Raw genomic sequence first — 15,537 nt, 5'->3', positions numbered from 1 at the left:
CAAGTCACTGTGGTACCCCATCCAGGCTGGCAACTCTGACAAGTCTATGGATATTGACTACAAGGCAAAGGTGCTTGTTATTATGCAATCTATTTTTCAGATGGATGTGTATGAGGATGTTATATGCACTTTTGTTGCCAACCAATACCAAGTCTTTGAATGATTACACATCAGAAAAACTGGTCTGTTTTTGTCAGTATATGCACAGATGGAGCGGCTGCCATGACTGGATGAATTCTTGGTGTCACTCCTTGGGTCAAAGAGAAGAGTGTGAGTCTACACACTGTGTCATTCATAGATGCCAGTTAGCCAAGAAATGCTACCTGAACTTAACATTTTGCAGGTTGTGATTAAAATTAATCATCCACATTAAAGTACATGCCCTTAACTTGCAACTGTTCGTTCAGCTCTGAGATGGACACAAAGCACAGATGTCTTCATTTATAGGCAAAAGTGAGATGGCTTTCTAAAGGCAGATCATTGGCCAGAGTTTTTTTAGTTATGAGAGCCACTCCAGAGACTTCTTTTAGAAAGTCACCACTGGCAGCACATTTCAGTGACAAGAATGGGTTGCAAAACTTCTGTACTTGTGTGACATATTCAAGCTGATCAATTAACTCAGTTTGTCACTTCAGTGGAGAAAGACAACTGTGTGCAAGTCAGCAGATAAAGTGGCTACATTCAAATCCAAAATGGAATTATGGGGGCAATGAGTGAACGCTGGAATTTTTGGCATGTTTCAAATATTGGCAGAGATTATGAAAGAGATGAAGCCAGGACCTTATTTTTCCCAGCAGGTGCATGTCACCCATCTCAGCTTTCAAGAGTTGAGCATTACTTCTCAACCACCAAACTGAAGGAATGGATCCACGACCAATTTGTGAATAAGGCAAGTGAACTGAATCTGTTGACTCTGTCCATGCTAGAAGAGGATCAACTGCTTGACATCACAAGTAGTGGCTGCCTTAAAAGTATGTGTGAGACAACTTCAAATCTCCATACATTCTGAATAAAATCAAGGTGGGATATCCTGAGATTGTCACAAAAGCATTGAAAAGCCTGCTTCCGTTTCTAACACCCTATCTTTATGAGGCAGAATTTTGTGCAGTGATAGCAACCAAAATGAGATTATGTAGTAGACTGAACATAAGCAACACACTTCGGGTGTCACTGTCTCCCATTACTCCCGTCTAGTTGCAGGAAAACAAGTTCAGAGCTCCCACTGATTCTGCATTATGGTACATCATATAATTATTTAATTATATATTACAATGTAATAATAATAGAAATAAAGTGCACAATAAATGTGATGCACTTGAATCATCCCCCCCTTCCCTCTGGTCCATGAAAAAATTGTCTTCCACAAAACCAGTCCCTGATGCCAAAAAGGTTGAGGACCACTGATTAGAGCACCAGATTCCAGTAACTTCCTACTATCCTGTTCTCCTTCCTTGTAGCCAACTGCCCCATATTTCAAGGTGAGGTCTGAATTTCAGTCAGTGTGTAGTTAAGAGTTATGTCCTAGCTGGGTGTAGTGGCTCATGCCTGTAAGCTCAGCACTTTGAGAGGTGAAGGTGAGAGGAATGCCTGAGTCCAGGGGTTCAAGACCAGCCTGAGCAATTTGGCAAGATCCCCATCTCTACAATAAATTAAAAATAAAAAATTAGCTGGGCATGGTGGCAGATGTCTGTAGTCCTAACCACTTGGAAGACTGAGGTGGAAGGATCACCTGAGCCCAGCAGGTCAAGGCTATGGTGGTCGTAAGCATGCCATTGTACTGTAGCCTGGGCAACAGAGTGACTGCAACTCAAAATAAAAAAAAGAGTTATGTCCTGATAAAACAGTATGCAGCTGCAGATGCCTAACCATCTGGTTTCCTAATTATCTAAACCTGCCTGTGAGAAACTGTATCTGAGCTATGATAGTTCCTGAGCTGTCTTGCCTCACTCTCAGTGTGCCCTCTGGTGTTTAAGATCTAAGTTCTGGCTAAAGTTCTGTCCACACTTCCTGCACAAATGATGCTCCTACCTGAGTGTCCTCCTGTGAATGAGGAGTGATTTCTGGCTAAAGCCCTGGCCACACTCACCGAACACATAAGGCTTCTCTTGAGTGTGTCCTCTCATGTTAGGACAAGGGTCGATTTGTCATGAAAGCCTCGTCTGTAATCCCTGCAAATAAAAGCCTTCTCATCTCAGTGTGTCCTCTCATGTTTGATATGACTTTTGAGATATGACTTTTGGCTAAAGCCTCGCCCACACTCCCTGCAGACATAAGGCTTCTCCCCTGAATGTGTCCTCTGGTGAACAAGTAGGAGTGATTTCCAGCTAAAGCCTCGCCCACACTCCCTGCAGACATGAGGATTCTCCCCTGAGTATGATCTCTGATGAACAAGGAGTTGTGATTTCCGGATAAAGCCTTGGCCACACTCACTGCACACATAAGGCTTCTCTCCTGAATGTGTCCTCTCATGTATGACAAGGGTTGACTTGTCACAAAAGCCTCGCCCACACTCCCTGCAAATAAAAGGCTTCTCATCTAGGTGTGTTCTCTGGTGTTTGATGAGATATGACTTTTGGCTAAAGCCTCGTCCACACTCCTTGCAGACATAAGGCTTCTCCCCTGAGTGTGTCCTCTGGTGTCTGATTAGGGATGACTTCTTGCTAAAACCTCGCCCACACTCCCTGCAAATATAAGGCTTCTCTCCTGAGTGTGTCCTCTGGTGTGTGATGACACATGACTTTTGGCTAAAGCTTCGTCCACATTCCCTACAGACATAAGGCTTCTCCCCTGAGTGTTTCCTCTGGTGGACAAGAAGGTGTGATTTCCAGCTAAAGCCTCACCTACACTCCTTGCAGACATAAGGGTTCTCCCCTGAGTGTGTCCTCTGGTGAACAAGGAGTTGTGATTTCTGGATAAAGCCTTGGCCATACTCACTGCACACAAAAGGCTTCTCTCCCGAGTGTGTCCTCTCATGTATGACAAGGGTTGACTTGTCACGAAAACCTCGCCCACACTCCCTGCAAATATAAGGCTTCTCATCTGAGTGTGTCCTCTGGTGTTGGGCAACATTTGACTTTTGGCTAAAGCCTCGTCCACACTGCCTACGGACATAAGGCTTCTCCCCTGAGTGTGTCCTCTGGTGTCTGATGAGGGTTGACCTATTTTTAAAGCCTCGCCCACAATCACTGCAAACATATGGCTTCTCCACTGAGTGTGTCCGACGGTGTCTGTTGAGGGTTGACCTATTTTTAAAGCCTCATCCACAATCACTGCAAACACAGGGCTTCTCCCCTAGGAAGGTTCTTGAGTTTCTAATGAAGTTTGATTCTGGGCTATAGTCTGGCTCACGTTCTTTACAGTTGTTTGTTCCAAATCTCGAGGCTTCTAATTCTTTCATTCCTTTGTCTGATTGCACAGGGTTTACCCTTTGGGCTGAGTAGGGCTCTATTTCCACCACCATGTTGCCTTCTCTAGAACTTGCTGACTGTCCTTGGAGTTGGCTGAGGAATGCCCTTGATGTCTCTCTCTCCTCTGTCCTTACATACCAGGGTTTGGAGCCACCTTCTTTCTCTTGGCCTTCTGCATTTTCACTCCAGCAGCTCTGATAAGAACACTGGTGCTCCTGTGGTTTCTGATGCCCTGAACTGGAATTCCCTGGATGGAAATGATCTTCTGTACTTAAGCCCTGGAAGATCTGAAGCGTGTGTTGACTGAGGAATTGCTGACAGGAGGAGGCCAGAAGACAGGATGAACAAGGGTAGGTTTCTGGTTTTGGTTCTGCTGAAGAAAGAGTTTTCAGTTAGAGAAGCCATCAATGGGGCTGCTTGGCGGTTCTGCCTTGTCTTAGGACAGAGAGCATCCTACTGCCACACCTGTCATTGACAACACAATTTTCTTCTGACCTATAATTTCTTTACATTCCATTTTGACATATAACATTTTCTATTGCAATCCAGAAAACACCAAAACATCTTCTATATGTCAGACCAGGAACCTTACAGAGCATTCTGCTCTGTAAACAGCTTCAGTCATCATTAACCTTTTCATTCTTCTAAAATCATCTAAGCCACAGACACTTACATTGATACATAATGTCCAGAACTCTTTGTTCTGCTCGGAGATAATGGCTCTATGACACATGCGGAAATCTCCTTCATGACTTTTCTTAGTATAAAAAAGGACCTGATAGACATAGAAAGTCCCTCAGCCTGAGGGCTTCCAAATGTAGGAGAAAATATGTGAAATATTGGTTAAAGAGACTGTCGTATATGAAATAAATCTGAATTTCAGGATGCACATCTGTAAACACTTATTAGATAATTTCTAAGTACTAGGTTCTCTATTAAGTATTGTGGATTCAACAGCAAACAAGAAAGACATGGCCCGTGATTTTAGGATTCTGCCACCAAACCAATCCAAAACTTGCTTCTTTTAGTTTTTCAAAAATTAATATAAATTTTTTTTGTTTACAGAAGTACCTGCCTGTAAAATATCAAAACTAGATGTTATATTTCATCATAACTGGATATAGACAGTTGATGCTGATAAATGAACATGTACTTGGCACCCAAACTCTGTTAGACCTAATTGAAGGCTTAGGCAGAAAAATCATCTGAACCCAGGAGTCTGAGGCTGTGGTGAGCCATGATTGTGCCACTGCACTCCAGCCTGGGTGACAGAGTGAGACCCTATTTCAAAAAATAAAAAATAAACATAAAAATACATTTAAAAATTTTTTTTAAAGACTTGTGGTAATCCTAGAGTTTTGTGACCTGAACTTTCAATCTTGAGTTTTTTAATGTGACTTGCTGCTGTCTCTAGATTTAAATAAATCATTTAAAAGTAGTTATATGTGTTTAGACAAAAGAAGAAAAACAATAGAGTCTAAGAAAGCCCAAAGCCACAAAAACTAACTTCTGTTGCAGAAGGCATCTTTCACTACTCTCCTCCTTGCATAACGTGCCCCAGTCTCACTCACCTCCCAGCAGTTCCTTATACGGTGCAAACATACCCTTCCTTAAGGTCTTCATATCAATGATTCCCTCCACCTGAAATGCTCCTACTCTAGATAACTAGAGTTCTAACTTCCTCACCACATTATGTCTTTGATCAACTGTTTCTTACTCAATGATTTCAATGCTCAATTATAAAATTCAGTCAGCTACTCTGTCACACCTAATACCCCTTGATCCTGCTTTATTATTTTTCACTATACAGCAGTTATCACCCTGTAACATACCATATTATAATATCCCTATATATGGAGCTTTTTATTTGGTATCTGTTTCCTTATGCTAGAAAGCAAGCCCAACAGATTACTGTTTCATTTACTAATGTGTTCTGAGTGTCTAGAACATTTTCTAATACAGAGTATGTGATCAAGGACTCTCCACTGAATTAATGAAGGAAAGAACACAGCCTCACCCAATGAAAACAGATTCCTGTAATTCTCCAGCATCACTTCTTTGTACAGATTCTTCTGCTCTGGGCTCAGTCTCTTCCATTCTGTTTCCGGGAAGATCACAGCTACATCCCTGAATGTAACTGGTACCTAAAAATAAGAAGTCAATTAGTGTACAGTGAGTCACCATCAATTTTCCTGTATGAGGAGCATAGCTGGTGGTCCTGGAGAGTCTGGATACCCAAGAAGTTAACATAATTCTTTTCAGAGTATACTGTTCTCCACATGAAGTTCTTCTGGGCATCACTAAGTGCCTAGTTTTGTGTCAAAGCCTGTGAGGAGAATAAAGGATGCACAAAACCCATTCCAGGTCCTTAAACACTGCAGAAATGATTTGTAACATTGCAGACTCAATTTGAAAACCTCAAGTGGTTTTCATGACAGTGACCTTAAGGATTTGTAATGAAGAAATTCAGTGATGGAACAGTCAAGGACAGGCTGGGGAAAAGAAGTATCAAGGGCCGGGTGTGGTGACTCAAGCCTGTAATTCCACCACTTTGGGAGGTGGAGGCAAAAGAATTTCCTGAGCCCAAAGTTTTGTGACCAGACTGGGCAACTTCGTGAAACATCTTCTCTCTGATAAATCCTAAAATTAGCTGGCTGTGGTGGTGTGTTCCTATAGTTCTAGCTACTTGGATAGCTGGGGAGAAAGGATCACCTGACCCAGCAGGTCAAGGCTGCAGTGGTCGTGAATGTGCCACTTCACTCCAGTCTGGGTGACAGAGTGAGAATCTGTCTAAAACAAACAAACAAACAAACAAACAAAAACATCATGGACTTGGGACTTGCGTTGCACAGTAGGGAGTTGGGGACTATTTAGAGGAAACAATAGAAGAAAGCTTTAACTACAGAGAAAAATGGGAGAGAACAGATGGTGTCCTACATCTTTTTTCTTGCATTTGTAAAAAAATTTTTATTTTTGAGTTGTGGAGTACATGTGAGGATTTGCAAGTAAATTGTGTGCGGGTGAGGTTTGGGCTTCTAGCGACTCCTCTCTCCCCCTGGTAAAACTGAGCTACCTATATGATCCAGCAATGCCACTTCTGGGAATATACCCAGAGGAACATAAATTGCTTTACCAAAAAGACACCTGCACATGTATGTTCACTGCAGCACTATTCACAATAGCAAAAACATAAAAATTAATCCAGATACCCACTAAAAGTGGACTGGAGGCCGGGCTCGGTGGCTTAGCCTGTAATCGCAGCACTTTGGAAGGCCGAGGTGAGTGGACTGCCTGAGCCTGCAGGTTCGAGACCAGCCTTGGCAACTTGGCGAGATCTTGTCTCTACAATAAATCAAAAAATTAGCTGGGCATGGTGGTGCACGCCTGTGGTTCCAGTTACCTGAAAGGCTGAGGTGGAAGGAATGCCAGAGTCCAGCAGATCGAGGCTGCGGTGGCCAACTCAAAAAAAAAAAAAAGTGGACTGGACATACTGGCACAGATGCAGAGAAAGGGAACACATACACTGTTGGTGGGAGATTAAATTAGTACAACCTATATGGAAAGTGGTATGGAGATTCCTGAAAGAATTAAAAGTAGATCTACCATTTGATATAGTAATCCCACTAGTAAGTATCTACCTAAAGGAACAAAGGTCATTGTGTGTATGTGTGTGTATTTTTTTTTGAGTCGGAGTTTCACTCTGTCGCCCAGGCTGTAGTACAGTGGCACACTCATAGCTACCACAGTCTCGACCTGCTGGGCTCAGGCAATCCTTCCACCTCAGCCATCCAAGTAGCTGGAATGACAGGCATGTACCACCATGCCTGGCCAATTTTTTCTTGATTTATTATAGAGACATGGTCTTGCCATGTTGCCCAGGCTGATCTTGAACCCATGGGCTCAGGCATTTCTCTCACCTTGGCATCCCAAAGTGTGGCTGGCCAGGTCATTGTATAAAAAGACATTCACGCTTTTAGCAGCGGCAGCGCTCAGGAGGTCCACCGGGCCGAGGTCCATGCTCTTTGCCCCCTCATCCTCCTTTTACCCAATGAAGCGTTGTGGCCTAAATAATAATAATAATAAGACACTTGCACCCCCATGTTCATTGCAGCACAATTCACAATTGAAAGATGTGGAATCAGCCAGGCTCAGTGGCTCAGCCTGCAATCCCGCGCCTTTGGGAGGCTGAGGTGAGTGAATTGCCTGGGCCCGCGGGTTCAAGACCCGCCTGGGCAACTTGGCGAGACCTCATCTTTACAATAAATCAGCATGAGCCGGTGTGGTAGCGTGCACCTGTAGCTCCAGCTACTTGGAAGGCTGAGGTGGAAGGATCCCTGGAGCCTAGCAGGTCGAGGCTGTGGTGGCCGGGAGCGGCCACTGCACTCCAGTCTGGGTGACAGAGTGAGACTCCAACTCAAAAAAAAAAAACCAAAAGATGTGGAATCAACCTAAATGCCCATCAACCAATCAGTATATAATGAAAATCCATACACCATGGATTACTATGCAGTCATAAAAAAGAATGAAATAATATCCTTTGCAGCAACATGGATGGAGTTTGAGACCCGTAATTCAGACACAGAAAACCAAACACTGCATGTTTGCACTCATTTGTGGAAGTTAAACAGTCATAAAGATGGAATAATACACACTAGGGACACCAACAAGGGGTAGATGGAAAGGAAGTAAGGGTTTAGAAACTATCTACGGGGCACAATGCTTGCTATCTGGGGAATGAGCCAGCTGAAACCCAAGCGCAATCAATACACAATAGGTCCACATAACAAGCATGCATGCATATCTCTAAATCTAAAATAAGAAAAAGAAAGTGGACTAGATAAAGAAGGTGTGGTGCATATAGAAGATAGAATACTACACAGCCATAAAGAAGACCAAGATCATATCCTTTGCAGCAACATGGGACACAGCTGAAGGCCATCATACTAAATGAACCATCACAGAAACAAAAAAACAATATCGCATATTCTCCCTCATAAGCAGGCCCTCAACAATGGCATGAGCACTTTTGAAAAGTTCAGGTTACTAAATGAGAAATGTTAAATCCCTGTGCTTTGCCTATATAACAACCTTTTTTCAATAACTACCTAATGTACCTAATCCCTCAAGCACCTAAATGTTGACCACCTTTTCCCTCCCCAACAGAGAGAATAAATGAGTCATCAGGACAGAAATGTAAAAATGTAACCCTACTCATCAGTATTTGGGGCTTTCCTTCCTTTTCTTGGGACCAGTCAGTATAGTGAGAAGGCAAACCTAAGGGAAGATAAAGAGGCTATGAGAAAGCAGACTCTCATTATGCTCATGCAGCAGCTCTTCTGACTCTAAGGAAGGAGGAAGTAGTCACTTTACTCAGTTGCGACCTCTGAAGCATTCTCAGGTGAACCAGGAGTATGGGCCCCTCCTTTATCTTTCCTGGCCCTCAACAATTCTCACTTTTTGCCTTATGATTTTGAGCCCATTTCTTCATGATCTCCACATCTTCCCCGTTCTTTGAAGGCAAAATCTTCACCTGGTCTTGCTCTCCCAGTGCAGAAGGATCAGACATCATGGACCCAGAGGCAGCCCAGCCTTGAAATTCTGCCAGAGGGTCAGGTAGATGTTATTACATCTCAAGATAGATTTCTGCTGCCTGGGGTGACTTCTTCCAACCTAATTGTAAAAGCCCATCTTGTTTCCATGCAGCCAGGACCTGTGGGATGGAGAGGCAATTTGACATTGCTGGGGCCTTTACTGGAGAACCTCGTCTATACTCTTCAACAGGGATCCCATCCTCTCATACCCTCATCAGTCAATAAGCACAGAGTCTCTGACTACAGGGTTTCCCTGGATTTTCTACCTTCACTCATTCTGCCTTCATTTCTAGACCCTCAAGTCTGTCTTATGCCACTCTCCCTTAGCTTTCAAAATTTACAACTTCTTCCACCTCTGTACCTTAGATTCAAACTCTATGTCTTGGATCAGTCTTTGCTACCAAGAGCCTGTGTAGGAGAGAAGACAGAATATGATGCCAGTGAAGAGTCTCTGAATGTCTCCTTACAGACCAATCAGAGCATGCAGAACTCAGCTTCTGACACCCCTAACCCAAGGTTCCATCTGTGTTCAATTCCCTATGTCACCGTACTCTGAGAAGATTTGAGGATCTAAACTGAGTCCTTCTTACTTAAGGACCAGCTCCATATCTCACAATGATTCTGAAATGATAACATCCCACCTGCCATCTCTATATATGTATACTACATGACCTTATCAGACATGTGCATTTGTGTCTCCTGATGGGCCCAAGTCAAAGTCCTCCACTCATGTAGTCCTAAAAATGGCAGGTGGTATGAGCTAGGCCATCTTCAGAAACTCTTCAGACATTGTCCAGGATCTCAGTTTAAATGAGGCCTACTGTTGCCTAGTACCCTTGTAGAATTAGCTGGGTTCTGCTGAGAAACTCTTTCTCTAACACCATAGGCAGAGATGATCACTTTAAGAGCATTTCACCTTAATCACACCATATAGCAAAATATCTGTTTACCTATCTGTCTTTACTAAAATGTGAGCTTCTTGTAAGAAGAAATGCATGTTCGTCTTTTTGCTAATCTAATCCTAGTGATTAGGATAAAATATTCCTTTGTGGTAGATGTTATCATATTTGTTCCCAATAATTTGTTTCTCTACAAGAGGATTGTTCTTCCCTGGCACTGCCATCAGGCTTGACCTTGTGATTTGCCTTGGAAAATGAATGTGAGTGAAAGTGACAGTGCTATTTCTTTCTTACTTTATTTATTCAGAGTCTCACTCTGTTACCCAGGCTAGAGTGCCATGGCATGCTCACAGCTACTGCAGCCTTGACCTGCTGGGCTCAGATGATCTTTTCACCTCAGCCTTCCAAGTAGCTGGAACTACAGGTGCATGCCACCAAGCTCTGATAATTTTTTTTTATTTATTGTAGAGATGAGGTCTCACCAAGTTGCCCAGGCTGGTCTCCAACCCCGGGGCTTAGGCAATCCTCTCATCTCCACTTATCAAAGTGCTGGAATTACAGACATGAGCCACTGTGCTCAGCTGACAATACCATTTCTTTCTTTACTTTTTTTGAGTCAGAGTCTCACTCTGTTGCCCAGGCTAGAGGGCAGTGGTACACTCATGGCCTCACCCTGCTGGGTGCAGGCGATCCTTCCACTTCAGCCTTCCAAGTAGCTGGAACTACAGGTGCAAGCCATCATGCCCAGCTTATTTTTTGATTTATTGTAGAGACAAGGTCTCACTAAGTTGCTCAGGATGGTCTTGACCCCTGAGCTCAGGCAATTCTCTCGGCCTCCCAAAATGCTGGGATTACAGGCTTGAGCCACCACGTCTGGCCTGACGATACCATTTCTAACCATGTGTAACTCCACCATCTTTCTCTCTCTCTCTCTCTCTCTCTTTCTCTCTCTGAGATGGAGTTTCACTCTGTCACTCAGACTGGAGGTCAGTGGCATGCTCCCAGTCACTGCAGCCTGGACCTGTTGGGCTCAGGCGATCTTTCAGCCTCAGCCTTCTAAGTAGCTGGAACTACAGGCACATGACACCATGCCCAGCTAATTTTGATTTATTGTAGAGATGATGTCTCATCAAGTTTCCCAGGCTGGTCTCGAACCTGTGGGCTCAGGCAATCCTCTCACCTCGGCCTCCCAAAGTGCTGGGATTATAGGTGTGAGCCACCACACCCGGCCTCCCACCATCTCTTGATCTGAGAACAGCATGTTCCCAAAAGGGACTGTGACCCTCTGTAAAAGGTCATGATGCAGAGCTAAAACTAATCTAAAAGGAGAAAGAGTAAGATTGGTTTTGAGGTTAGATTACTATGTGAGCTATTGAGATTAGGGGTCATGTGTTTATAGCAACATGGTGAGACCTCGTCTCTGCAATAAATCAAAAAATTAGCTAGGCATGTTGGCACATTCTTGTAGTTCCAGCTACTTGGAAAACTGAGGCAGAAGGATCACCTGAGCCTAGCAGGTTGAGGCTGCAGTGGCCATGAGCATGCCACTGCACTCCAGCCTGGGCAACAGAGTGAGACTCTTGACTCAAAAAAAGGGGGTCTGTATCAGTCAACATGAGCTGAGTTAGTCTGTAGTAAGAAACTACCTTCCCCCCAAATCTCAATGGCTTAATGTAATGATGGCTTATTTCTCACTGAGGCTCCATGTCAATCCATCTGGCAACTGTAATTGTGCTCCAAGTCCTCTTAACTCCAGGACTGAAGTTAACAGTGTAGTCACTACTTAGAAAATGGCCAGAAGAAGTGATCAGGGAGAAATATGATGAAGAACAATACACAGACTCCTAAACATTCTACCCAAAGAAACAATTCTGCCCACGGCTCATTGACAAATCCAGTCTCAGTGTTACTCCTGAGTTCAACAGGGTATGACAAAAGAAGAGATCACAGGGTGGGAGGTGGGGGGGGGGGGGCGCCAGGATATTTGATGAATTGTAAACATACTGCTACGAGGTCCCAAGCCCATCAACTCACCCAGCCCCAGTCCCCACTATTGAGACTTCAAGATGTGAGGATCTATGGCTGTGCCTAGAACACAAAAATAAAGGACACAGTCCCAAAGTCTGCCATATCAAAAGACATCAGCTTCTCATAATTTTATTGGCCACTTCTAGCAAAAGTTTGAGAAACAAATCATTTCTGTAGTGAACATTTAGGGCTCCAAAACATTTTTTAAAATGCTTCCTACCTCATTCATCGTGGACACCAAAAACAAACAAGAGTACTAAAAAAAGAAAGAAAACTAGAGTTGATTGCCTTTTCCAGCTGTCTGACATAAAACATGAACATCCCAACAGTCCCTAAATTCTTAGTCAATATTTCTTCTCAAGAGTGTTCGAGAGAACAGCCTAGGCAACTTGGTGAGACCTCATCTCTACAATAAATCAAAAAATTAGCCAGGTATGGTAGCAGGCGCCTGTAGTTCTGGCAACTTAGAAGACTGAGGCGGAAAGACCGCTGGAGTCCAGCAGGTTGTTGATGGGGTGGCTGTGAGTTGGTGTCACTACACTCCAGCTTCGGGGAGGAAGTGAGACTCCAACTCAAAGAAAAAAAAATGCTTGAGCTGTTACATTATTTATTTGGTTCCAACATATTTATTTGGTCAGTAATGTAGACATTTTTGTTTGTTTGTTTGTTTTAATTTTAGATACGAAGCTTCACTATGCTATCAGGCTAAAGTGTAGTGGCTATTCACAGGCATGATCATAGTGCACTGCAACCTTGAGCTCCAGTTTTCAAACAGTCCTCCTGCCCCAGCCTCCTGAGTTGCTGGGATTCCAGGTACACACCACTGCACCCAGCGGTAACACAGATATTTTAAACTTCCAATATCAGTTAGGTAAAAGATGGCAACACAAACTGGGTAACTGAGGAGAGTTTACTAAAGGGGCTATTTACAAAGGTGTGGGCAGGACTAGTGAAATTGAAGGATGCTGTAGCACCATTGATGCTCACAACAGCAAAGGGTCTTTGCCAATACCAGGTCTAAAGGTGGAGGGAGCAGTTACAAGAATCAGGAGCTAGAGCCATATAGAAGGGTTGCCTGACAGAAGTTTTGGTCTTCAGCAGAGGTACACAATTAACTGGGGTAACCCAGCAAGGATAGAATCAAGGCAATAAACATACAACAACAGAAGAAGGAACTCTGTGAAGTTAGAGAAGTTATTGAAACCAAGTCTCCTCTAAAGCAAATGAATAACTATGGGATATTCTAACTTTCTCAAGCCTTGTGAACTAGAAAAACAGGATTTTTGATATTTAAAAAGATGTAAATATGACACTGCAAAGATTAGTTCTGGCCAGGCATGGTGGCTCACGTCTGTAATCTCAGCACTTTGGGAAGGTAAGAGGACAGTCTGACCCCTGGGGTTCAAGACTAGCCCAGGCAACTTGGCGAGACCTCATTTCTACAGTAAATAAAAAACAATTGCTGGGCATGTGGTGCTCCTATAGTTTCAGCTACCTGGAAGGCTGAGGGGGAAGGATCGCCTAAGCCCAGCAAGTAGAGGCTGAGGTAGCCGTGAGCATGCTGCTGCACTCCAGTATGGTCAACAGAATGAGACTCCAAGTTAAAAAAAACAAACAAAAAAGGATTAGTTGTGCAAAAACCCAGTAATCCTGAATTTGGACCGGAAATATCAGTATGAACTTCTAAAGTATTTCTTAGCTCTCCCTATCACAGTCTATAAACAGTGATTAATTCAGCTGCAGTGATCATCCCCAGTGCCCAGATGTAGTCCATATTTTGACCTGAGTGTTCACTTCATACTAATTCACCACACTATCCATATCTTTTGTATGGTTTTATTTCTTGTTCTTTATTTTATAATAAAAATGAAAAAACTACAAAGGCACAGAAAATAAAACTGTGGTATCAGTGCAGCAGTAGACAGATGAATGGGAAAGAAGAATCCAGAAAGAGACAGTGGCAAGGCCCGATCAATCAAACAGCTGCTATCTCTCGTGGCCAAAGAGAGGCAGAAACTGGGAGAAAATGGGCATTTATTCTGAAAACCAGAAATCAGGCTCAGGTGTTGGTCAAAAAATCTGTTTTCTGAGGCAAATTTTACATTCAGTATTTATAGCTAAAACAGGCAATGTCTTATCTATTTCTTTCTTTTTTTTGAGTTGGAATCTCAGTCACCCAGGCTGGAGTGCAGTGGCATGCTCACGGCCAACCCAGCGCTGACCTGCTGGGCTCCAGTGATCCTTCCACCTTAGCCTTCCAAATAGCTGGAACTACAGGTGCGCAACCATGCCTGGCTAATTTTTTATTTATTGTAGAGATGAGGGCTCACCAAGTTGCCTGGGCTGGTTTTGAACCCACGGGCTCAGGCAATTCACTCACCCTGGCCTCCCAAAATGCTGGGATTACAGGCTGCGCCACTGAGCCCAGCCCGTGTTATCTATTTCAACTATTGTTCAACAGTGTCTACATGTCTCATGACCATACCCAAAGTTTCATTTTAATCAGCGTTTAGTCTTTTCAGCACCTATTGGCATACACCAGTGTTTAGACTACATTAGTCTTTTTTTTTTTTTAAGCAATCCCAAGCTGAGTCTATTTAGTTATAATAGTAAGTTTTGGTTCACATATGAGCTAACTAATGATCACATAAGATATGAATCTAAACTGAATACCACAAAAGAGATTTACATTAAAAGAAATGAATACACTTTAGGGATTTCAAGAAGTTTCCCTTGAGTCTATCCCTTAACTCTTGAAGGTCTTTTCAGAGATTTGTAACTTTTTCATTTCTCACAGGCAGCTGTTTTCTTCAGTACCAGCCTGTTAGATAAATTGGTCTTCCAAACCAGTGGGCAAGGCCATGCTAGCACAAAAGAAGGGGAGGTTGCATTCTAAGGGCAGTAAAGAGGATGGAAGTAGAAGGAGGCGGAAAAAAAACCATGTGTACTTTAAGTTCAAGCAATTTACATTCAGCTTGGTTGAAACGATGAAAATAAGCCTTTTTTTTTACTTCTTAACCTGTTACAACCCATGTATATTTGGAATTTTTAGTATATGGTAAATATGGCATCTCAAAAGGTCAGGAAATGATGGTCTCTTCACAAAGGTTAAGACAAACTGCTATCCAATTGAAAATTAGAATCTTAGCTTACATCTTACGGAAAAATAAATTTCAGGTAGAATAAGAGTTAAACATTAGAAACAAAAATATAAAAATTTAGACACATATAGGAGAATACACATAGTGTGTTGGAAAAGAGCAGATCTTTTAAAAACAAATAAACCCCATAACATCCAGAAGGCATTAAGGAAAAGAGGTGAATAAATGTCATTACAAGGGAACTAAAAACATCAGTTTAACCAAAGACACTTTGAGGAGAGGGCAGTGGACGAAGGGCTGGGGATAAATGTATATGTTTGTGTATTTAATCTTTGATGGTCTTTTCATTTAAAAAAACTTCTAAGGTGGGCTCGGTGGCTCAGCCTGTAATCCCGCACTTGGGAGGCTGAAGTGAGTGGATTGCCTGAGCCCGCGGGTTCAAGACCTGCCTGGGCAACTTGGCGAGACCTCATCTTTACAATAAATCAAAAAATTAGCTGGGCGTGGTAGC

The 15,537-nt window shown here is 43.0% G+C and overlaps 1 protein-coding gene across 1 annotated transcript in view; it reads right to left on the bottom strand.

Moving 5' to 3' along the window:
- Positions 1-1,792: 1,792 nt before the first annotated feature.
- The window catches only part of LOC103259984 (zinc finger protein 343-like), a 15,609-nt gene continuing 1,864 nt past the window's right edge, over positions 1,793-15,537 (bottom strand). The window contains 2 exon segments of the mRNA XM_008057630.2: positions 1,793-3,780; positions 5,425-5,551. Coding sequence (XP_008055821.1) covers positions 2,192-3,780; positions 5,425-5,458 — 1,623 coding nt within the window. The 5' untranslated portion in view covers positions 5,459-5,551 and the 3' untranslated portion in view covers positions 1,793-2,191.

The sequence above is a fragment of the Carlito syrichta genome, unplaced genomic scaffold (genome assembly GCF_000164805.1).
Source record: "Carlito syrichta isolate Samal-C Ts95f unplaced genomic scaffold, Tarsius_syrichta-2.0.1 Scaffold303082, whole genome shotgun sequence".
NCBI classification, from domain to species: Eukaryota; Metazoa; Chordata; class Mammalia; order Primates; family Tarsiidae; genus Carlito; species Carlito syrichta.
This window is presented reverse-complemented; position numbering and strand designations above follow the sequence as displayed.